This window comes from Nymphalis io, chromosome 7, assembly GCF_905147045.1.
Source record: "Nymphalis io chromosome 7, ilAglIoxx1.1, whole genome shotgun sequence".
NCBI lineage: Eukaryota > Metazoa > Arthropoda > Insecta > Lepidoptera > Nymphalidae > Nymphalis > Nymphalis io.
The window spans coordinates 5,770,495-5,794,363 of record NC_065894.1 but is presented as its reverse complement, the minus strand read 5'-3'; the positions used below and the strand labels follow the sequence as shown (position 1 = coordinate 5,794,363).

Sequence of the window (23,869 nt, the reverse complement as noted above, 5' to 3'; positions counted from 1 at the left end):
ATTTTGTGGTTATAAAATGATTTATATATTATAATAAATTATATTTTTTAATAATTGAATTTGTCTTTTACAAGTACAAACAAGAAACATTCTGTCCTATACAAATACAACGAAACCTTTTTATTTCATCATGCTTTCTTATTCAACACGATGAATTTTAATTATTAGATTTCTTTATATGCACGATTTTAAAAAGCAAGACATTAGATATTTGCAATTTTTAATTCTCGTTGAAACAAACACCTTAACACAAAAAATTCAAAAACAATAAACTAATCAACTCAACTGTCAGTTGTCATACCATTGACTGATGTCAAAATAGTTTGACAATTTATTGTAAAACAAGGGAGATTTAATGTAGTTTTAATCACAAAAATATAAACTATTTCCATAATGACTGAAAATGAAGACGAAATTACGACATTTTGTGACTCAGCCGTATGTGTAAACCAATAGTTACGATTATATTATTTTTTAGCATAATGTATACTGATACCATATTACTATGCACAGGCATCGTTGGTGGAGGGATGTCGATTACCAGTTCGAATGCAAGGCGGAGATGATTGGCCTCTCGCTGAAATTATAAGTATCAAAGAAGTTCGAGGACAAAGAGGATATTATGTACACTATGTTGACTGTAAGCTTTTTCTTGTGTTTTATTTCCAAATGTATTTACACATACAAAGTTTTTGTTTGTATATTAATAAGTTGATTAATTAATTGAATTAACAAATTTAATGCTTCATTCATAAAATAAATAATATAAGCTACAGTGCTAATAAAAAACAAATATAAATATGAAGAAAATATTCATTTCAGTTAATAAACGTTTGGACGAGTGGGTTGGAGAATCATGGCTGGACACAAGAAAGGTACAGTTTCCAAGAAGAGATGGCGCACCAACTGGTGGAACAACGACTCCAAAGAAAACTCACATTGGATCTGGAGGTGGCGTCATGCCTAATTTTCTTAGTATGTGTGTTTTAGCTATTAGTTAATGCTCTTCATGTCACATTTTGGTTTGTTGTCTTAATAATGTTTCAAAAAACCTACAATTATCTGATATTTGTTCTCGTTTCTGTTATTTTGTATATAATGTACAATGATTGATGGCACAGAGGTCCATACAATTGATTTCTGTACCTAAGATAGCATGGAAAATATATAACATTTTTTTTATATGAATATAATAGATAAGTGATGAATGTTAAAATGATTCAGTTAAAGTTAAAGTTTTTTATATTGGCTTTTTTGCATGAAATACTATATTTTGATTGGCATTTTGCATGACTTATTTTGTATTTCAGCCTTCATTTTAGCATATATATTGTTTCTTACTGTTACTAATCTAAATTTTATAAAATAATATTCTTTATATGAGAGCCATAATAACATGATGCGTTATTATTCTTATAGAAAAATAATGAATGAGTATTATTAAAATTGTAAATATAGATAAATCTAAATTTATTATTTTTTCTGCAGATGAAACTGTCTGCAATGAAAATCAGAAAACTGTTAGCAATAGCAATAGAGAAAATAATGTGAACCATCAAACAACACCAAAATTACCAGAGAAAATACAAACCCCACTCAATGGTTCAACACCAAAAATTATTCCTGGTATGTTTTATTTAATTTTTATAAATAAATTAATCAATAATGTAATTATTATATTATTATAATATATAAAAACATGCATTCAAATTAATTTTAGATGGTACAGTTGCCTTTTTGGCATATGTTTAATAGCCCTTTAATAAGCCATTGGTTAATCTTGCACTAGGAGGTGATTCCACCGTCTTATTTATACTCAAAATCGGATCTACTACTTTCATATTATTAGGCAGCAAAATGATTATAATTTAAGGCACACTACAAACTCAAATAATCCATATTACAATAGCATTTTTTTATCATATTACGTTTATCAATAGTAACACATACCACGAGTTATCACTCAATTTGCATTACAATGAACATAGAGAAACATTTAACATATTTTTGCAGATTAATTACACTGTAGGTAAGTAATTAGTAATCTTTTATATTGTGTTGATTGATAGGATTTATTAATATAATAATTGTTTTTTATGTGACAATAAATAAAATAGGTTCTTATCTGACTTATATATTTTTTAAATGAATATGGTCGTAACAGATATTTGGTATTTTGATCCAAACACCACTAGACAGACACAGTACCTTTACAATTCTCTTGTTGAATCTTCTTTGATGGTTTACTTTAGGCAATTACATACATTTTCTCAAGGTAAACCAGCCTTTCATATCAAAATTAAACACTAAAAGTTTTTCTTTTATCAAACCGGTAATGGATTTTTGACAATAAAAATATATTTTTCCAGTTCAAGTTCCACCATTAGAACCTCGTCAGCTAATATCTCGGCCGGCGAGTCCCACACTCGTGAATGATTCACCGTCGCTCGTCAACGGAGGCGCAGTTCTCGCCGCTGCGTTACAAAAGAAAATGAACAGAAAGCGAAAAGCTAATTCTTCGGAGAACGATGTGAGTTATCTAAAACGTTTGAAATCTAAATTAAAAATATTATTAACAATTTAAGTTAATATTTAACGTCAGCTGCCTTGAAGTACCAGTACAGACATTAATGTATATACAACGTAGGAACATTGTATATTACAGTATTTACCGCTGGACCGCCCACAGCAAACATAGTCGGCGAGAATGTTTTTGCTTGAGCCGGGCCGTTTCTGTTTTGTTTTTATTTCTTTACATCAATGGGCATCTCGAAAGGCGTACACTAGCAGTATTAATAAAGAAATATCGTCAGTGCCCGCCGGCGGACGCGGCGGAGGCGGCGGAGGGCGAGGGCGCGGCGAGCGGCGCGGCGACGCCCACGGCGCGCCCGCGCACGTCCGGCAGCCTCGTGGCGCACGGACACGACGACCTCGTCACGCGCATGAAGAACATCGAGATGATCGAGCTCGGCAGACACCGGATCCGACCCTGGTACTTCGCGCCCTACCCGCAGGTGAGCCCCCGCCCCCCTCCACGCGTCGAGTCGCCAATCGGGCTTTTAGATTATGTACCCGTTCTTACATATCCGTGAGATTTTTCATCGTATTTTCTAATCTTTATTTTTTTATAAAATTACTAGCCGAGTACTCGTTGGGTATCCCATCGGAAACGTTGAAAAAAAGCGAACTTGTATACAAATAAATCGTCAAATAAGTTAGAACACTAAACACAATCAAACGAGCCGACGAGCCGGTTGGCATGGTTGATAGATACTTGCCTTTCACGCCGAAGGTTGTGGGTTCGATTCCCACCCAGGACAGACATTTGTGTGCATGAACATGTCTGTTTGTCCTGAGTCTGGGTGTAATTATCTATATAAGTATGTATTTACAAAACAAAAATAGTATATGTAGTATATCAGTTGCCTATTTTCCATAGTACAAGCTCTGTACAAGCTTAATTTGGGATCAGATAGCCGTGTGTAAAAAATGTCCCAGGATATTATTATAATTAATCAAATTGCATTTAAACTTTATGGCTTGACGAACTGCCATTCAACTTTCCCTCATTCAATGTTGAAAAATTCTCTCTTAGTTGAGCACTAACGTTCAATAACAAATTTCTATATAACATTTCATCCAAATACACCAAGAGGTTGGTGGTGGTGGTGTCTGTCAGTCAGTCATTTTACAATTGTAACATCTATTCAGGGGGTATACATGATTCCTATCGACCTGTTAGAGCGAATAATACTAAAATTTTCATTGGTTTTTTATTTTCAGGAAATGGTTAACTTACCATGTATATACATTTGTGAATTCTGTCTCAAATACAGAAAAAGTAAAAAGTGTTTAGAAAGACATCTTGTAAGTATATTTTTTATGATTAATTTTTTTTCAATTTTTTTTCTGTTGTGATATATTTTTTTTTTTTAGATAAAATGCAAACTCAAACATCCGCCGGGTAACGAGATATATCGCAAAGGCAGTATATCATTCTTCGAGATAGACGGCAGGAAGAACAAATGCTACGCTCAAAATCTATGTTTACTCGCAAAGCTGTTCTTAGACCACAAGACATTGTATTATGACACTGATCCATTTTTATTTTACGTTATGACGGAATTCGATTCAAGAGGTAAATATAAAACATATATATTTCGCGGCGCTTAACTAGATTTATAAATGATACGTCGTGTCCATAGAAGTGATATTTCTTACGCATTAGTCGAAATAAAATCAAAATCGATCCATGTTCTATTCAAGTGTGTTCTTCTAACAACTCTTTATCCGTCACTTCGTAAAAACTTAAAAATTATTCTTAAGTAATTCATAAAAAAAAGCCGAGATGGCCCAGTGGTAAGAACGCGTGAATCTTAACCGATGATCGTGGGTTCAAACCCGGGCATGCACCACTGAATTTTCATGTGCTTAATTTGTGATTATAATTAATCTCGTGCTTTACGGTGAAGGAAAACATCGTGAGGAAACCTGCATGTGTCTAATTTCGCTGAAATTCTGCCACATGTGTATTCCACCAACCTGCATTGGAGCAGCGTGGTGGAATAAACTCCATACCTTCTCCTCAAAAAGGGATAGGAGACCTTAACCCAGCTGTGGGACATTCACAGTTACTAACTTTACTTTACTTTTAAGTAATTCATATGAAAATATTTTACATACTACTAATGTAACTCATTTTAAATTATATAATTTAAAATCGTAAATAAAAAAATATAATTTATATATAAGCATTATCCCTTATTTTAAGGAAATATTAATATTCCTATTTACTCCCTAATTAAGCTTGTGTTAAGAGTGGGGACGCTATACGGCCCGTAAAACGTTGCGCTATTGAAGCTTTGTGTAATAAAAAAAAAAAAATTATACACAAATTTATTGAAATTAGCTTATGTAAAACATATGTATGTATATTTGAAACTTATTCGGTATATAGGTTAGACCGGTATTTTTTATTGTAACGTGTCCTGTTTTAATAAGACAATATGGTAAATCATTTTTTTTTTACAATTTCAGGTTTTCACATAGTTGGCTATTTTTCAAAAGAGAAAGAGAGCACAGAAGACTACAATGTAGCTTGTATATTAACTTTGCCTCCATATCAAAGAAAAGGATATGGAACATTACTTATAGAATTTAGTAAGTACATACAGTCACCCCCCCCCCCCACACACACACATACATACACACACTTAATCCTCAAGCTATACCATATATTAATTGCCTCATTGGTCTAGTGGCTTGATGTGGTCGGCCGCAGACCCAGAGGTCCTGGGTTCAATTCCCAGGTCGGGTCTATAAAGTTATTGGGTTTTTCTGTCAGAAAATTCTTAGTAGTAGCCCGGAGTCTGGAAAATGGAAGTGTGTACACTCCCGTGCCTCGGAACGCACGTAAAGCCGTTGGTCCTGCGCCTTAACTCTTTCCTGTCGTGTCGGATTGCCGTCCCATCGGATTATGTGAGTTAGGGAATAGAGAGTGCAACTGTGTTTGCGCACACACTTGTGCACTATAATATCTCCTGCGTAGTTGGCTAATCTCAAGAGAGATTATTCGCCGTAGCCGAAATCGGTCTGGAGGACATTATTATTATATAAACTTTAACACCTATATAAATATAACATTATTGCTATAAATGTAGCATGTGTCTCTGTCGTACAACATAATACGCTCAAAAATTTGAAATCGCTGTTGCTTAATATTAAACAATGTCAAATTTATTTGAGAGAACCATAGCTTGTTATCCTTTTTAATCCCAAAAAGATAATAATAATGTCCTCCAGACCGATTTCGGCCACGGCGGCCAATCTCAAGAGAGATTAACCAACTACGCAGGAGATATTATAGTGCACAAGTATGTGCGCAAACACAAGTGCACTCTCTATTCCCTAACTCTCATAATCCTATGGGACGGCAATCCGACACGACCGGAAAAAGTTCAGGCGCAGGATCTACGGTTTAACGTGCTTTCCGAGGCACGGGAGTGAAAACACTTCCAGACTCCGGGCTGCTACTGAGAATTTTCTGTCAGAAAAACGCAATAACTTTTATTGGCACGACCTGGGAATTGAACCCAGGACCTCCGGGTCTGCGGCCTTATAAAAGAATGGAAAGGTCCCAGAAAGAAAGAAAAAGAGAAAGAGAACGCAATATTTTTAGTTCTCTTAAAATAGTTAGTTTAGTTTTGTTACAGATTTTTTTTTTACTATTAATAGGCCAGCGTTTGACCGTTGACTTGCCTGATGTTAAGCATCGACACGGTCTAAGATGTAGCACGCTTGCCTATAAGAAACCTGTTTACTCTGGATTTGAAGACAACATTGTACCTATCGGGAAATACGGACTCAGGCAAAGCATTCCAAAGTTTCGCAGTGCGAATGATGAATGTAGACTCAAAGCGCTTTTGTAAATAGACTATAATAGTAGACTCAAACAGATTCTGTCGTTTCACAATTTTTAACTTAATTATGTATTAAATTACAGGTTATGAATTATCAAAATTCGAAGGCAAGACTGGGTCCCCAGAGAAACCTTTGTCTGATCTCGGTCTACTCTCGTACAGAAGTTACTGGGCTCAAACTATTTTAGAAATATTAATTAATATCAAACCAGTTGGTGACAACGAGAAACCAATTATCACTATTAAGTAAGTACTATTGACATGTCGAAATTCGATTGGTTGTTTTGGTGTAAAAAAGAATATGATTCATTTTTTTATATTAATTTTTTTTTATTCATGTCTAGATGAGATGTTTACTTTCGTTTTAAATAAAATTATAGAAGGTAGAAAGTTAACTTAAATTAGATGAATGGGGCTTAGGAGTTAAACAATGTTTAATTTGAATGTAAATTAAGTAAAAAAACTCTAATGATATTAAAGAGTTGAACTCTGGTATGCTAATCCACTGCGGGTTGGTTGAGAAGTATTTATCATAATTTCTTCATACTTCATTACGAAATTTTATTCATATATTTAGCACGTTTTAAGCATTGCTTCCGTTTAAGTTCCACGTGTTCTATCTCTCGAAACTACATCATACTTGAAATTTAATATTCAATTGACGTATAATAGTTATCAGACTTTCCTTAAACATTTAAATTATATTAAAAAAAAAATATTACTATGACTTTTGCAGTGAAATCTGCGAGCTTACAAGTATTAAGAAAGAGGACGTCATCAGTACTCTGCAGAATTTAAACCTAATAAATTACTATAAAGGGCAATACATCGTCTCTGTGAATCAGGTGAGTGTTGTGTTCAATTTTATGTACTGGCTGCTCCGCGAGGTATCCGTAACAGCCTGTGAATGTCCCACTGCGGAGCTGAAGGCCTACTCTCCCTTTTTTTTGAGGAGAGGTTTTCGAGCTTATTCCACCACGCTGCTCCAGTGTGGATTGGTAGAATATACATGTAGCAGAATTTTAGTGAAATTAAAAACATGCAGGTTTCCTCACGATGTTTGCACGAGCACGAGATGAATCATAATCATAAATTAAGCACATGAAAATTCAGTGGTGCTTGCCCGAGTTTGAACCCACGATCATCGGTTAAGATTCACGCGTTCTTACCACTGGGCTGGGGGTGGAGCAGTAACATTTATCGCCTGCGTTAAATGTTACTGCTCCACCCCCGGGGGTCGTAGCGTGACGTATACATAGAGTAAGGTAATAAACCTTTATCAAAATATAAGCTAGACAGATGTTACATAATGCATTTTTTGCAACAGAATAAAGTCTCCAGATTAATAGATTCTTTTTTTCGATTGTAATTCTATCTGAAAACAAAAATCACATTCACACGCACACATAAACACATTAAACTTCGAAACTGAAACAAAATAATGGAAATAATACATCGAAAGGCACTGGCAACACTTTTGTGATGAGATTTGTTAATTTTTATTTAAAAAAATTAATATTGAACTTAATTGGACACACACACAAATTATAGCATGGTACTAACAATATGTTAAATGAATATATTATAATTATTATATTGTAACTATATAATTAGTATATATAGTTAGTTAGTAAAGGTAAAACGATCTTGTTACCTACAACATTCATTTTGTACCAAGTATTTAACAGATTGTAAAGCGAATTTAGATCTAAAAATTTGTTAAATCATATAATCATCATCCATAATGAATAATGTGGTTGGTAAAAGTTGTTTTTTTTAATAATATAGGTGGTGACCCGTTGGGAAGTAGTCACCGCCGCCCATAGACGTTAGTGCTGTTAGAAATATTAACCATTCCTTATTTAGAAATATTACCAATGAATGAATGAATTAAGATGTTATGTCCCTCCTGTCTGTACTTACACTGGCTCACACCTTTCTAACTGAAACACAACAATATATTGTTGTTTGGCAGTAGAATTTGTGATGAGTGTACATATACCCATGTATACTGACGGTCTTCCAAACAGGTAGGCACTGGTAAATGAATTCGTATAACAATCTGATATTATTTCCTACGTTTTTAAGGAAACGATACAACAACATGAAAAGGCAATGGAGAAGAAATTATTACGAATCGATCCCAAATGTTTGCATTGGACGCCAAAGGATTGGTCCAAACGAGCCAAATGGTAAGCCAACTCTGACAACATTCAATCTTAACGTTCATCTATCATTTAATTTATACTTTCATTCTTAAAAATTAAAAGCTTTATCGCATATAAGTATTAAATACAATATTGAACTTTAATTGTAATAGAAAACAATAATTTGTTGTACTGTAAAGTAAACATTTCTCTTTTGTCACCAGCGTTTGAAGTGTTTCGGAGATGCGAGATACTAACTCGGGCTTCGACACGTATGACTCATTTTGTACCTAACGAATATATGTAACAGCTTAACAACCATTTTAATAAATGACATCGCTAACAAAGGCTTTGAAAACCATTTTTGTCTAACAATTATTTCTTAATCTGCTCTAACATCATTGCTATTTTTATTTATATATTTTACTAACAACGAAGCTTGTTTTGTTTTTCTGTATAATAATATTTTATTTTACAATAAACGCTCGCAGCGTTTCTGCATGTGTAATATAAAAAATATATTTTGCTAATTTTTCTGTGAAGCTATTAAAAAACACAATTTTTTCTGTGATCTTCTAATTTTTTTTTTTATTATTATGAAAATCAATCATGCACTTTTCTAGTTTAAATTTTTATTTCAACTTACTATCATCTAAATGTACATAAATTGTATTCCAATGACAGAACGAGTAAATACAAGCAAACCTTAGATTTACACATTCCATGCGATTTGCTAATAGCTCTGCTGTATAATGCACTACAAACTTACATACTTGATTAATTTATGTTTATTTATAAAACAAACCTATTTATTTCACTTAACTACTTACATCCGCTTTAATTCTACTTACAAAATTTTAAAGCTACCGCCGAAATTTAAAACGCAATTTTTTCACGAATCTTAGATTTCGACCGATGATGTCATGTCAAGCCAAGGTCAAAGTTGTTTATTTATCTTTAGTCCTCATTTGGATTACGCTATAAGCAAAAGCATGATTCATCTTAATGTCATGAAGTTAATTAAATTTAAATAATACGTGACTCATTCGAAATTTATAGCTTAAACGCTTATAGGTTAAAAATAACATTATTCAACATATATTTAATAATTTATTTATTATATACATCGCTTCCGAATATTCGACGCTAACATATAAATATGTATTTTTAGATTTATTTCAAGAGTTGTACAAAATGTAAGCAAAAATGTTGAACCATCCTTTGACGAAAGTTTTGGATTCCAACTATAAATAAATGTATATAAGCAGTTAGTCATGACGACGATGTCATTTACTTAAGAGTATAAACTCTCTCAAGTAAGTAATTTTTACTTAAGAGAAATTCTTGTCGCATATATAATAGTTCTCCAGAGCGATTTCGGCCACGGCGGCCTATCTCAAGAGAGATTAGCCAACAGCACATATTATAGTGCACTAGTGTACTCTCTATTCCCTAACTCTCATCGACACGACCGGAAAGAGTTCAGGTGCATGACCAACAGCCTTACGTGCTTTCCGAGGCACGGGAGTGTACACGCTTCCGAATTCCAGACTCCGGGCTACTATTGAGTATTTAACCAGAAAAATTCAATAAATTTTTATTGGCCCGACCTGGGATTTGAACCCAGGACCTCCGGGCCTGCGGTTTTACATCTAGCCACTAGACTAACGCGGTAGTCGCATATATACATGTGTGTTCGTTATGCGATTAACTTCTCGAACATTCCTATAGACATTCGCATCTGTTAATGTTTACTCCAAGCCATAACAATGGCCGACTGCTCGACGATGCGAATGGTTTTTGCTGTGTTTATATAACCTTATTAAGAAGACGATAGAATATAATTCCATGGTTGGTATTTGGGAAGGAGATTTTTTTTGACTTTAGACATGATATCCTTCTGATCGATTTTAACCACGGCGACTTATGGGAAATTAGTCAACTGTGTTGGAAACACTATATTCCACGAGTGTTTGCGCAAACACAAGTGCCCTACAGTTTTTCACTCTCATAATCCGATGGAACACAACTGGAAACTCGGACGAAGATGCAACGGCTTTCCGGGGCATGGAAACGTAAATACTGTAAACTTCCAAACTCTGGGCTTTGACTAAAAATTTTACTGCTAAACCCTAACATGTTATTGGCTCGACTCCTTTTAAACCCATTTTCTCGGAGCCTTTTATTCATTAGACTAGGTATCGTCTGATCTGGTATGATTTGTTTGTTGAGTTTTGCTTACAATTTGTACAAATTCTGTTGTATAGTATTATTTATGAATATGTTTTATATATATACCTCCGTCTAATTATTTGTATTAATTTTCAGGTAGGAAAATTTGATCGGAAGTTATATCAGAAACATTGCTCAGAGGCGGTAATTTATCGTGATTCGGCCATTTTATTTTTCTAATGTTGAAATAATTTTACATTGCAACTAGTTAAATATTGAACAGAATATTTTTATTCGAAAATGTAAAGCCCGTGTAAAATATTGTAGATACAATATCTGTAACTAAACGTGTATGTTGTGATATTAAATAAATACCTTTATTGCATCTATTTGAATTTAATTTATACCTAAAATAAAAATTATACGGTTGTTTAGTTAAACACTGATTTATCTCTTTCTGTTAGCATTAATTTGACATTCGAAGGAAGGAGACAGCGTTGCCTAACTTCTCGCTGAACAACGTTAATAATAATGAAAGCCAAAAATATATTTTTTTTTATATAAAATAGGAAGACGGACGAGCATATGGGCCACCTGATGGTTAGTGGTCACCAAACGCCCTTAGACATTGGCATTGTAAGAAATGTCAACCATCGCTTACATAGCCAATGCGCCACCAACCTTGGGAACTAAGATTTTATGTCCCTTGTGCCTGTAATTACACTGGCTCACTCACCCTTCAAACCGGAACACAACAATAATAAGTACTGCTGTTTTGCGGTTGAATATCTGATGAGTGGGTGGTACCTACCCAGACGAGCTTGCACAAAGCTCTACCACCAGTAAAATTAATTTATACAAACAACTCACTCGAAATATTGCAATCTTACCAATAAGTTTTTACTTTGATTTTGTAATGTGTACTTTGAACTTTGAGAAAATTATCGTTTAAGTTTTTTAAATCAAATATTAGTAGTTACTACGTAACATTCTGTCAATGCCCTACAAATTTGGAGTTTATTTCAACATGCTGCTTTAATGTAGGTGAAAGAATTTCATTCTACACATGCAAGGGGACCAATTCTGCTATCAAATTGTCACTTTATCGCAATCGAATCGGAGCGTTATCGTTCAAGTTTATACTTTTATTTCATTATATACCATTAATATAAAAGTTTCCAATCAAGTTTGGATTTTAATTTACTGTATATGTCATATCAATTTAGATCAGGTCCGAATAGATATAGAATAAATTGTTAAAATTGGAATTGAATCGGAAACGTATCGTAATCATTATAATATAGTAAAATTGGGCCCCAGATTCCCCCTCAATGTTTTCCTTCATCGCCGAGTTCGGGATCAATTTTAAACAAATTAAGCATTAAAACTCGGTGGTCATTGTCCGAGTTTCAACCATCTATCTCGACTCATACTTCACCGAGTTGTATAATTAAATAATATATTTATTTAAACGTAGTAAATCCTCCTTTTTGTATTAAAATTATTCGTTATTATAATAAATTATACCTTATTGGCTGTTATGAAGAAAAAAAAACAAATAGTTCAATATATGATTTATTTTCAGTAGATAAGCACAGTAATTTTGCTTCGATTGTCAAAATATTTATATTCAAGAAGCAGGTACAAGTGATGTTTAACACTTAAATAAGTATCTGATAAAATTTCACAATAACAACTTCCATTAACTGTAATACATCCTGCAATCATTCATAGAGTTATTAAAAGGCATTACATAGATGTGAGGCGTACTTATCTTAAAATACATATTGTAATTACAGAAGTTGAATTTAAGTAGTTTAAAAATACATTGAAAGTGATCAAGAAAATATCATTAAAATGTGATTTTTTATCAATATTACAAAGTATCTGTTTAAGTCTAATAACCATTTAAAAATATATTTTTATTATACATAAAATTTTTAATTGTAAATATATAAAAGTAAATGAACAGTTAAAACTTGAATATTTATTATTATAAAGGTATTCTAACCACCATGAAATACATATTCTTATTTTTATTAAATACCAAAATATCAAAATACTTAATATCATTATATGTAAAGTAGATATATCTTAAATGTATACAATTTCTTTTTTCAACTTTAATTCTCATTTATTTTGTATTCAACGCGGATATAGGCACTTGAGGATGGAAATAAACTTCATGTTGGAATTTATAACGAAGAAAAATCATAGTGTTGATCAATATATCTCCCAAAATGTATGCGCAGAAGTAAGAAATCATCTAAATTTCGACTTCGACAGAGATAGAATGTACAACAAGCGATGCCAAGTGCTCTTTGTTAACTATTTTATTCGAAAATTGGAGTAGAATTAAAAAAAACACTACGAATTCAATAAACCCTACAAAGTTAATCTTAGGCATAAGATTACTACGAGGATATATAAGTTCATAATTAGCCGCGGTTTAAATATTCCATCGATATACAACAACCATTTATTAGAAAGTAGTCATTTACATACTATAACAGAAATATAATCAAGTTGACAAACTATCATAAAATGTTTTTAATTAAAAAAAAACCACCAACTGTTAAACTTTTCTATTCAAAACGGAAAATGATCGGCGATTCTTTTATAATATCTTAGAATCGAACACACACGCTACATAGTTTGTAAAGCTACGATCTACACCTGCGCTCCAAGCGTGACAACTACGATATATTTAGCTGTTGCTATATTACACAGGTTTGTCATATTTACTTTAGACGTTTGGTCGCGGTTCTTACACCGAAAATAATCACTTATTTCCACTCACGATTTGCAACTACTATAAAACAAATTAAATCTTTATTATAATTTTTGAACGAATGATATTTTTATTTATCACAATAACAATAAAAAAATAAATGCTTGCGCGACTGGCTGCTTTAATGCCGTTATACGTTGGCAGCCGAGAGACTAGTTTCACTGGTTGTAAAAGGCACTGCTTTTCCGTAAGTCTGGCTTCTTTAAAATCTTTGCTGACTTATTCTGTGCGCTATATTTGTACTGCTTTAGATACATAAATCAAGAATATCGGACTTTCGAATTAATCATTCTAATATTAAAACGGTTCTTATAAGTTGCCTTTTAATATTGCACATGAAATTGCTACCTTTCTTTACGTCAGCATCCTAATCAAAATCGATTTTATGAATATAATTGAAACAGGCACTTTTATTGATGTCCTTCATTCAACACTGCGTGTTTATGCAATATATTATTATATAATAATTATTAGTAATGTAAGCTGAATACGCAATAAATCTAAACTTAAGTAATTTATCGATAACAAGTTAATATTATCACCACTTATTCTGAGTTAAAGCGTCTTACACCTAATCTTACGCGAACAACGTATAATGGAATATCAGTATCCCGATATAATCTGTGAATATATTTCTATGTAAAATAAAATATACGGAACTTCAACAGGAGGTATCTTTAGTTAAATTGTACTGAAAGATACACAGATACATATATTATTATGTGATGCATGTATTTTTAATTTGGCGTCATTATTGGCGACTAGACATAGGTAGCTATTGTAGGGATATTATATTTACAACAAATCTTTCCAACAATTGCACCGCCATTAAATTAATCAGATCTAAGAATTAGATAAATATTTTGTACAGATCAAAGCAAAATTATAGAACTTACAAAATAACGAATGCGATAATATTAGTTAATCTATAGTAAAAATAAAATATACCTACCTACCGACTGTTAAACAGTCCTATTGAATGTTACGGTAATGGTGATTTTTTATTATTTCACAACACTTGAAAAATTAAAACAATAAATTAAACGTATGATGTGACATCGCAAACACCGCATTGCGGCAAATATCAGATATATCCGGTTGTTAATACAGCACGTAACTGTTAAGTTACAAGCTCCCTACTAATCTACGTTGTTGTTCTACACAGTAGACATACGATTTCGTTTCGAAATAATACCTTTCCGACGACTGGCGTGACAAATCAAGAAAGATGTGCTTTTAATACATCAAAAATATAACTAGATTTAATAACGAATCAAAATTCAAACGAATGCGATTTAATAAGGGATGAAACATTCTTTTATTCCAAGGTCTTAACTATACGTATACGTGTGAAAGTAATTTTGGACCCCACATTGTAATATCGCTCGCCACTAAACGAGACAGCCGTCGTTTAGACTGTTACTGAGTTTTGATTGGCTGTCTTGAATGTTGCTCGGGTAACTGTGACATTGTTGCGGAGTCACATAGGTTAACTCAGATTCGTAATATTCCGCCTCGGGCTCCATCGGACCTAAGATCGTGGTCGTTTTCGGCAAGTAACCGTCAGTAGTGATATAACTTGCGTCGGAGTTTGGAGGAAGACTGAGGACGCTGTCCGGACTGTTGTACTCGACGTCTATAGCTTGCGGTGTCAAGTACGACGTTTCGAGTGACGATATGGTGTCTATGGAGTCTCCGTTGATGGGAGTGGCACACGTGTAGCTCGAAGCGAGTATGTTCGCTGACTCTGGTCGTATGTACGGTGAGTGGGTGTCGAAGGAGACGGGGAATGTTGTCGGCGAATCGAAAGTTCGAATCATGTTGTAGGGCGTTGAAGGCGACGTCCTCGCGTTGGCGTTGTTCTTGACGCAAGAAGCCGCGTGCAGCGATAACATGTCAATCAGCTGCCGTTTCTGGACTTCGAGATCCTGAAACCAAAAAATAATTTAAATTTAAATGAAAAATTACATACTTTGATTTGACGCACTAACTAAATGTATATTTATATATATTTTGTAGTAAATAATTAAAAAACAGTTTAGATAGGCACGTACAACATTTCTTTAAGACTTTGAATTATTTTCCGACTAAAAAAACTTTAAATCTTAACATATTTTGGTATTGACTATTAACATTTAAATTAACACTGTGGGCTGGCAACCTGCATCCGTATTTCATAGATAAAAACACTTGACAATGTACCTTAAGTTGCGCCTTCAGGTCTATATTTTGTGTTTCAAGAACTTCACTTTCATTCACCAAATTGACAGTCCTTTCGCGTTTCTTCATCCTGCACTTCGTAGCTGCTATTTTATTTCTTTCTCTTCTGCGTCGTCTACGCTCTTCGTCTTCAGGCGTTAACTGTAAAAATTAAAAAGACAAGTTTAAATAATATACTCAAATTGAACCGAGTTTATAGCCGTTTCTTCTCGGTAGAATCCATACCCCGAAAACACAAAATTTTAAGCAATTTTATTTTTTTGTGTACAAAACGATTATGCCGTTTGTTTTTAAATTTGGGTGCCTAAATCTTACTTTAATAGGGAGTGTTTCCTCCTCTTGACCTAATCACTGCCTGCATACGCCTATTAAGTGACCTCATTAGCTTTTTAATGTCTTCCTGTGGGGTCCGTTGCCATTCTTCAGTTAGAGCAGCTTCCAGTTGATTCAGGGTTTCTGGAATTGGATTTCGTGCTCGAACCGTACGTTTTAGCTGGTCCCAGAGGTGCTCTATCGGGTTTAAGTCCGGACTATTGGCTGGCCACTGCATAACTGTAATTTCGACTTCCCTGAGATAGCCTTTAACAATTCTAGCGACGTGAGGTCGTGCGTTGTCGTGCATAAGTTGGAAATTATCCCCAATATATCCAGCGTAAGGCATCACATGAGGCTCCAGAATGTCCGTTATGTAAGTTTCAGCATTAACAGCACGATTACGGAAAAAAACCAGCTCTGTGCGTCCCGTCAAAGAAATACCTCCCCAAAACCACCAAATCCGACTGTTTCTCGAATGCAACACTGAGAGTAGCGTTCTCTTGGCCTTCGCATGACGTTACGTCGTCCATCAGAGCCTACTAGAGACATTCGGCTTTCATCACTGAACAATACTGTCTCCCATTGGTCCAGTGTCCAATCGACGTGCTGCCTAGCAAATTGTAGTCTTGCTTGTCGATGGGATGCTGTGAGTTTTGGTCCTGTTGCTGGCTTGTGAGGGGTTAAGTTTTGCTCTCGAAGGCTTCTTCTTACAGTATTTTCACTCACAGACACTCCACGACTTTCTCGGAGTCTACCTTGAACGTCAACAGCCGAAAGATGTCGGTTTCTTAAAGAAGTCAAACCAATAAAACGGTCATCGGTCGGGTTCGTGACACGCCCCCTGCCAGATCCTGGTCTCCGGCGATACTCCCCAGTCTCCAAGTAGCGTTTGTACACTCTTCGCACCGCTGAACGACTTAATTTTGGTGTTCTAGCCACATTTCGCTGACTTAACCCCTCATGAATAAGAGCTACGACTTGAGCAGCTTCTGCTTCAGTAGTATCCATTTTTTATGTTTAAACTTATTAAAATTATTGTTTCAACAAAGTTTCATACACTTAATCAATAATAAACATCGAACCGAGATGACTCCGCGTTAAGAACTGGAAATTAACTAACCATGCACTTTGTGCACAAAGTAACGTTTTCTTATCAATACTTTAAAAATATTCCAAATATCCTCAATAACACTTACAACTCCTCCAAATCAATATCAAGTGGGTAATAAAATGTTAAATGTATGTCCCATAAGTAAAACAATCCACCTAGGTCGTCGCATAGTTAAGATAACAACTTTTTAAGTAAAAAAATACGGGTGGGTCGATTTTTTTGGCGGCCAGTATATTATATAACTTAGAAGCATTATGAATCAAAAAAATTCAATGAAAACAAAATATATACATCAATTAAGGTAAAAAGTGATACTCAAATGAAATAAAACTTTTGCTTTGTAATATTATCAAACGTCCTTAACTAAAATCACTCATTCGAACAATGGTCTGAATGCATCGACTCGCTTTCAAACTCATTTCCAATGACAATAATTTCTCATCGTCCTGTCGTCAACTTTCAATCAGGAAGTTAAGTCACGAACATAGTCACATTTGCAATGCCAGCTTTCTTTGTAAGCTCATAAAACTTCAATAAAGCCGTTGAATTATAATGCTCTTCAGTCGCTATAAAGCCAGTTTAGTTTTGATTCGCAATCTTCATGAACTATGAGTTCCTGGTAGATACCCTCATTGACGGTATTCGTATGCATGTCTGTACGTATATTTTGTATATTGCCTAATGACGTTTGTCAATTAAATCACGATTTGTTAAAATCAAACGGATGACGCCTAGTTTTATATTACTTTAGTCTGAACAACGTTGAGTCGTAGTGATATTCAATATATGTATATTTACGTAAATTGACTTACAAGCAATTTACGTAAATTGACTTACAAGCAGTTTCAAATCATCTTATCAGTTTTACTATAAGAAACCAAACAAATTTGTTATCTCGAATGCAAAGAGTAGCTCTATAATGACCAAAAAAGTACGCATATTTTAATTTACATATATTTTTAATTACCTCGTTTTTAGGTGCTTGCGTATGACTGCTATCATAGTCATCATCGCTTTCCTCTTTCTTAAGCCGCTTGAATCCTCCATCTGTGTCGCTGCCTGACATCTTCCTCTTTGACTCTATGGATAACTTTAAACCAGCCTTTATTAATTCCGAACACGTCTGAAAAGAAATTTTGTATCAATATGTTAAATTATATATAGTAAAAATATATTTTACGTTCATAAAACTGATTCAATGAAAAACTAGCGAATAATAAAAGAATACCATATTGTGTGTACCTTTTTTATGTAATTAATAAATTAGAAATAACTCATTGAAAACTTATTTAGAATCGTGATAATAAAACGAGAAATCGAACGTAATTATAATCATAATGATTTCGTAATGCAGGGTTATTACGGTCATGACTTCATATTTATTAAATATCATCTAAAATAAATAGCAAATAACGATTTAAAGAAATCAATCAATAAATGACATTTAAAATCGTGCCGAATGTTTTTCAACGTAATATTAAAAGTCACTTAAATCAAAAAGCGTAAGATTATTTTTATATATTTATATGAATTTACCGCGTTCGAATGATGGCATCAATGCTATGGCGTTGTAAAACATGCATGTTCTCGTGTTAATCTTAATAATATACCTATCTTGATAATGTGGACAAATGCAATCGTATTTTTTATTATTGTTATAGTTAAAAGAGTTCATTTTTCTCACATTAAAAACGTCCGCTCATTGTTTAACTTCTAAGCAAAGAGAAACATTAAATATTCCATTCGATTATATTTAAAGAAACGTTTGCACGAATATAATAAAAAATAGAATAATTTCTTGGCAAAATAATAATGATGTTATGATGGATCTTAAGGTATTATAATAGTATTCTTGATAAGTATTTCTCAAGTTTTGAGCGAAATTGATATACCATAAAGAACTTGAAAAAATACATGAAAAACGTTCTTAAAAAATATATAGAAACAAAAATGAATATTTTTCAAATTTTATACCTCGCGTTGGCATTTAATATACCTATCATTATGAAATATCGGGGGCGGAGTCATAATAAAGTTTACAAGATTCAATGTCATCTTAACAAACATGGCGGTCAATTAAATTATGAGATATCTAAAATAAGAAATAAACATTTCTCTATGATCATTTAGAATCAATTTACATATTAAAGCAATAATATATACATATAAATAAATAAAAAGATTTTGATTGTAAAAAACAAACAAATTCACTTAATTAAATTTGATTTATTATAAGAGTCGTAAATTACATAACTGTTAAGTAAATTAAAATCTGAGATATATATTTATGCCGACAAATTATATAAAAAAGTATTTACATATTTATCAACCGATTAAACGATAACAATCTTTCGAACTGCAGAAAGCGTTCTGATTTTTAGAAATAATTAATTTGCATTATATTTGATTCTTTTAAATCCACTTAAATAGAAGTTTCGTGTTAAATTTTTTGTGTATAATAACTTATAAATAATAAGGGCTACGCTCATTTATGTACTTTTAAATAATCTGCAACGCAATATTTTTATTATGATTTAAGAAAATCGAAGAAACTGCGTCCTGACATTAAATCTCAATGCGGTGAGCTAATAAGATAAGCCGTAATACATTAGTTAGAACTGTTTTTTCGTATAATTATTCATTTTCAAAAGGTGAATACTATAATGCGATTATTATAGTACAACTTATAACGATTAAGTTACAAAAACTCTTCGTATATAGGTACCTAATTTAAGTATCGTTATCAAGATAAACGACTTTATTTATGTTATCATCAAAAGTTACCTATAATTTAAAACATACCTTTTGTATGCTGGGCGGAGTGCCTGATGCTGGTGAAGTAGCAGAGGAGCTGTTAGACATTGAAGAATTGGAGTCTTGACAGATCGCATTCTGTAATAAAAGGGAAATTAATTGAGCAATTTTGAATAATAACCCACTTAACTTTTTTATATTATTTTAATTTTTTGTTTTAAGTTCAATAGTTAGCTGTATTAATATTTATCATAAATGCAACCATGAAATCAAAGAAGCGTCGACGTGATGGCTAAGTTTTCGATTTGAAATTGTGTACAATTTTTTTTTATTTAGATTTAATCTACAATGAGCTTTAAGTAATGTTTTCCATGTCACCGCTCACTTGTTAAATGGACTTCGTATGTTCTTGACAGACGACATGTTTATTAAAGTGGATTTTTATGCAGTTTGCTTAAAATATGTCTTAATTTTTTTATACACTTGACTTAGTGGAATAATTATAAACTCCGTACTTTATACACAAACAACTACGGGAAGATTAAGTATAATATAGATCAATTATTGATTGAAAATGAAATATTTGTCTTGAGTAATACCTACTGATAAGGTTTATTGCGTTGTGTTTACTACATAAATAAACAATTTGTTAGAAAGTGAATACCGTGCCATACGCGTCGGAGGGTTCCGTAATTATTTACGTAAAACAAATATTGGTACATTATTAAGTACGTTGTTTGCATGGGTACTCTCACACATTGTAACTTGTTACAACATATATCTGAGACGAATTCGAAGATTTTTTTTTGTTTCAATAATAAGATCACCTTTTTTAATACACTCTCAATCTATATTCTATACTCTTTTAAATTACATATCTTCATTGTCGACATAAAATCAAGTAGTTTGGATATTATGTATATAAATCTTTATAAATAAAAAACCCAATAAGAAAAAATATATAGAACCTCATTGGCTTCCGTAAAGCATTATGTAATACAGCGGATATGTTTATGAGAGAGAATAATATGTAACAATTACAATAAGATGGGTCACAACAGATTAACCCTTTGTTCGTGATCATTTCACGCTCTACATTCCCAAGTACAATTTAATGTTAATGACGCTAATTTATAAAGTGAAACGTTAAAAAGTAATAAAATACAAGACAACAGAAGTTACCAACGGCGCCTGTCAGTCTAGTTGTTTTACGGATTCATATATATGACCTAAAATTGCATGGCGCTTAGAATTATCCAATGTTTATAATGACGACTATTAGTCACGTGGTGTTACGTGGCATCTAATGCTTGGCAAGCACTCAATTGCTTATTTTGCATTCGAACGAGCATTTCGCGTGCAACGGACCTAAATACTGTAAGGATCTCTTTTGCATTTTGATCGATTTGTAATTTGAAATTGAAAGGTTGAAAAACTAGCTTTATAATTAACCATTAAAACAGCTTATCGTTGCATTATTATTGCCAAGCCTAAAAATATTTAGTATTTTATCTTAAGTATTTTACCCTAATGTTGCGGAAGTAATTTAATTTAAGAAAGTAATATTTCAAGGTCGCTAAAAGTAATTACTTTTACGATTTGCTCGAGACGTGACCATTAAATTACATATGCATTAATTACATCATATCAAACGACATACGAGATGATATACTACATTTTAAATAGGTATTTTATCGTGTATCTTAAACGATTCTTGAATATAAATATGATTTACCTTGAAACTTGAATTTTTATCGTAGCTGTATTGATCTAGAGGATTTGTCATGGTGATGACATCGTTAACAATCTCTGGTGTCCGTAGCGTGGTGTTGCCGGCGCCCTCTGCCGCGAGAAGGTTCATCATGGCAGCGCTGAGGTTTACGTTCACACTTAGATACGCCCCCGACTCCCCGTCCGTACCCACCGCAGCCGTCGGCGACGGGGAAGTGTCCTCACATTTAATCGTCGGCACAGCTGAGCTTATGCTCGACGAATTCATTATATCCTTGTAAGGAGCCAGTTTCGCTTCTTTTTGGTTACGTTTCACACTAAAACTATCGGTCAACGAATTATCACTAAGTCTATATCACGATTACGCACTATCACTATGTCCTAATGCTAAATATCACTATTGTGGTAAACTGGTTCCCGATGGCACTTAAGTCTTCCGATTAGAAGTCTTCACAGGGAGGTAACGTTGGTAACAATGTTACGCTATCTGTAAATAAAAAAAAGTTTACGTAAGTATAAAGTTTTACTAAACCATAAATTGGGCGATTGTTTGTCCTAAAATAAAATAGTATGTTAATGCGCAATAAAAGTCTTGCAAAGGGCAAGTCTTGGTTTCGCAATTCGGCGGGGCCCCGGTTTCGCAAGAGCTCGCAGCGAGTTTTTAATTAGAGCTATCCGAGCATCGCGACCTCGTATCCAGGATGCGACTTCAATAAAACGCTTTTTTACAGGCACCAATTGAACGCGCGCTATAAAATTAAAACTAGCGCTTTTTACGACGCATTTTAACGCTCTTCCGTATAGCGTGTCGTCTTGCCCATTGTTCGAACGGGCGCGGTATCGTGCGGATTACCGCGACAAGGACATGCATGGATTAAGTCATTAGCTGACACCACGATATCGATGTTAGCATAGACAACACGGTGAGGAAATTGGGGTGTTCGATGTACAACTGGGACGCGCCGTGACCGTAAACACGATCCGCAAATGTGTTCAAAACAGGAGCTAAATGAGCTTGTTCCCTATATAGATAACTATACAACTCGAAAGCTTTACGGCACCTTGACCCAGCGTTTATAACGACGTATGTAGATATCTATAGTCATATCTGTCACGTAAATACAATAAAACCCTGAGTCTTGGTAACCTAGTTGCGTACAGTTTTGCTTATTCCTCTCGTAGTATGTAAGTAAAATTCCTCACCGACAGAAATATGGTCGGACGACGCCTAATAGATTGTCGTCTTCAAGGTTCAAACCGCTTATAGGTATTTTCGACTGCCACTCCCCGTATCTGTTTTATCTCACAATGATTTATGGTTCTATAATAAACTCATTGTGTAAAAGAATCGAATAATGATTTACCTATTCCAGCTTTAATATTGTTTAGTTAGTAAAATGCCATATCATAAAAATCATATATAAAATGCAGTGAACTTTTTTGTCAGATTGAAATATAGAGGATAATGTTTATATGATTGCTAAAAATATTGACAATATTAAACTATTAACAGCAATAACTTTAGAAAACTTAAATATCCGAAACGATGTTGACCTTCATTTGGTATCTGGCCGTGTCGTGAGTTAAGGAAACATCTGCTCAAATATCATGTATTGGCATGGATTATTTGACATTCGAATAATTAGAGAAAGCTAAAACGATAATAATGACACTTCCTTAAAGGATTTTTTAAATATATGAAAGATTTTTTAATCCTACATAATAACAGTTGTTCGAGACGCGTGGGCGATACTACCATATAATATGCTAATACCTGGCAGTAGGACGTCCGTACCCCAAAAAAGGGAAATGAAAAATAAATGTATCCGGCCAATATTGCGTGGGCTAACATTAAGTCTTGACATATTTACTTATTATTATTCTCATTTTTTACTTTGCAGCGCTTAAACTCTTTTTACGAAATTTATACACTCATTTCAATGAAGGGGGAAAATAACAGCAAATTACTTTGTCCTTTCTCAAATAACGCTAAACGAATGACGAATCTCATATTTCACTCGCACGTATAGATTTATAATGAAAATGAAAAGGATAGAAAACTTCATGAGCTGAAGCTTGAAAGAAAGGGGTCGTCTGAGTTTGATTCTGTAACGTCATAAGGAACATTGAAGCTGAAGTTGAGTCGGTTCTTTTTCCTCGTGTTTGCTACGAGAAATAGGTAACCTACTTTAAGCCGCACCCGCTCACT

The 23,869-nt window shown here is 33.6% G+C and overlaps 2 protein-coding genes across 6 annotated transcripts in view; one reads left to right on the top strand and one right to left on the bottom strand.

Moving 5' to 3' along the window:
- The first annotated feature begins 311 nt into the window (after positions 1-311).
- Positions 312-11,125, top strand: LOC126769670 (histone acetyltransferase Tip60). Of its 4 annotated transcripts, none has more exons than XM_050488559.1 (14): positions 312-438; positions 514-640; positions 823-951; positions 1,489-1,626; positions 2,370-2,530; positions 2,814-3,014; positions 3,784-3,867; positions 3,937-4,138; positions 5,038-5,160; positions 6,503-6,665; positions 7,156-7,264; positions 8,508-8,611; positions 8,791-8,838; positions 10,895-11,125. In XM_050488559.1, exons 1-13 carry the CDS (start codon positions 394-396, stop codon positions 8,795-8,797), a joined length of 1,593 nt encoding a protein of 530 aa, XP_050344516.1. In that variant the 5' UTR covers positions 312-393; the 3' UTR covers positions 8,798-8,838; positions 10,895-11,125. The 4 variants fall into 4 exon arrangements, with proteins under 4 accessions (XP_050344516.1, XP_050344514.1, XP_050344517.1 ...); XM_050488557.1 differs by having other exon boundaries at positions 823-975; XM_050488560.1 differs by lacking the exon at positions 1,489-1,626.
- Positions 11,126-12,297: 1,172 nt separating this feature from the next.
- The window catches only part of LOC126769682 (activating transcription factor 3), a 51,804-nt gene continuing 40,232 nt past the window's right edge, over positions 12,298-23,869 (bottom strand). Inside the window, exons 2-6 of one of the 2 annotated variants that reach the window (XM_050488589.1) lie at positions 21,665-22,147; positions 19,978-20,067; positions 18,143-18,265; positions 15,732-15,890; positions 12,298-15,457 (exon numbers count right to left, since the gene is read on the bottom strand). In XM_050488589.1, coding sequence (XP_050344546.1) covers positions 14,921-15,457; positions 15,732-15,890; positions 18,143-18,265; positions 19,978-20,067; positions 21,665-21,928 — 1,173 coding nt within the window. In that variant the 5' untranslated portion in view covers positions 21,929-22,147 and the 3' untranslated portion in view covers positions 12,298-14,920. Of the gene's footprint in view, positions 15,458-15,731; positions 15,891-18,142; positions 18,299-19,977; positions 20,068-21,664; positions 22,148-23,869 lie in introns of both variants that reach the window. The other variant, XM_050488588.1, reaches the window with a different exon arrangement.

Coding starts and splice junctions, on each gene's coding strand:
- LOC126769670 (XM_050488557.1), top strand. CDS start 394: ATGACTGAAAATGAAGACGAAATTACGACATTTTGTGACTCAGCC. Junction 976..1,488: donor CGTCATGCCTAATTTTCTTA/GTATGTGTGTTT, acceptor TTTTTTCTGCAG/ATGAAACTGTCTGCAATGAA. Junction 2,531..2,813: donor CTAATTCTTCGGAGAACGAT/GTGAGTTATCTA, acceptor AAATATCGTCAG/TGCCCGCCGGCGGACGCGGC.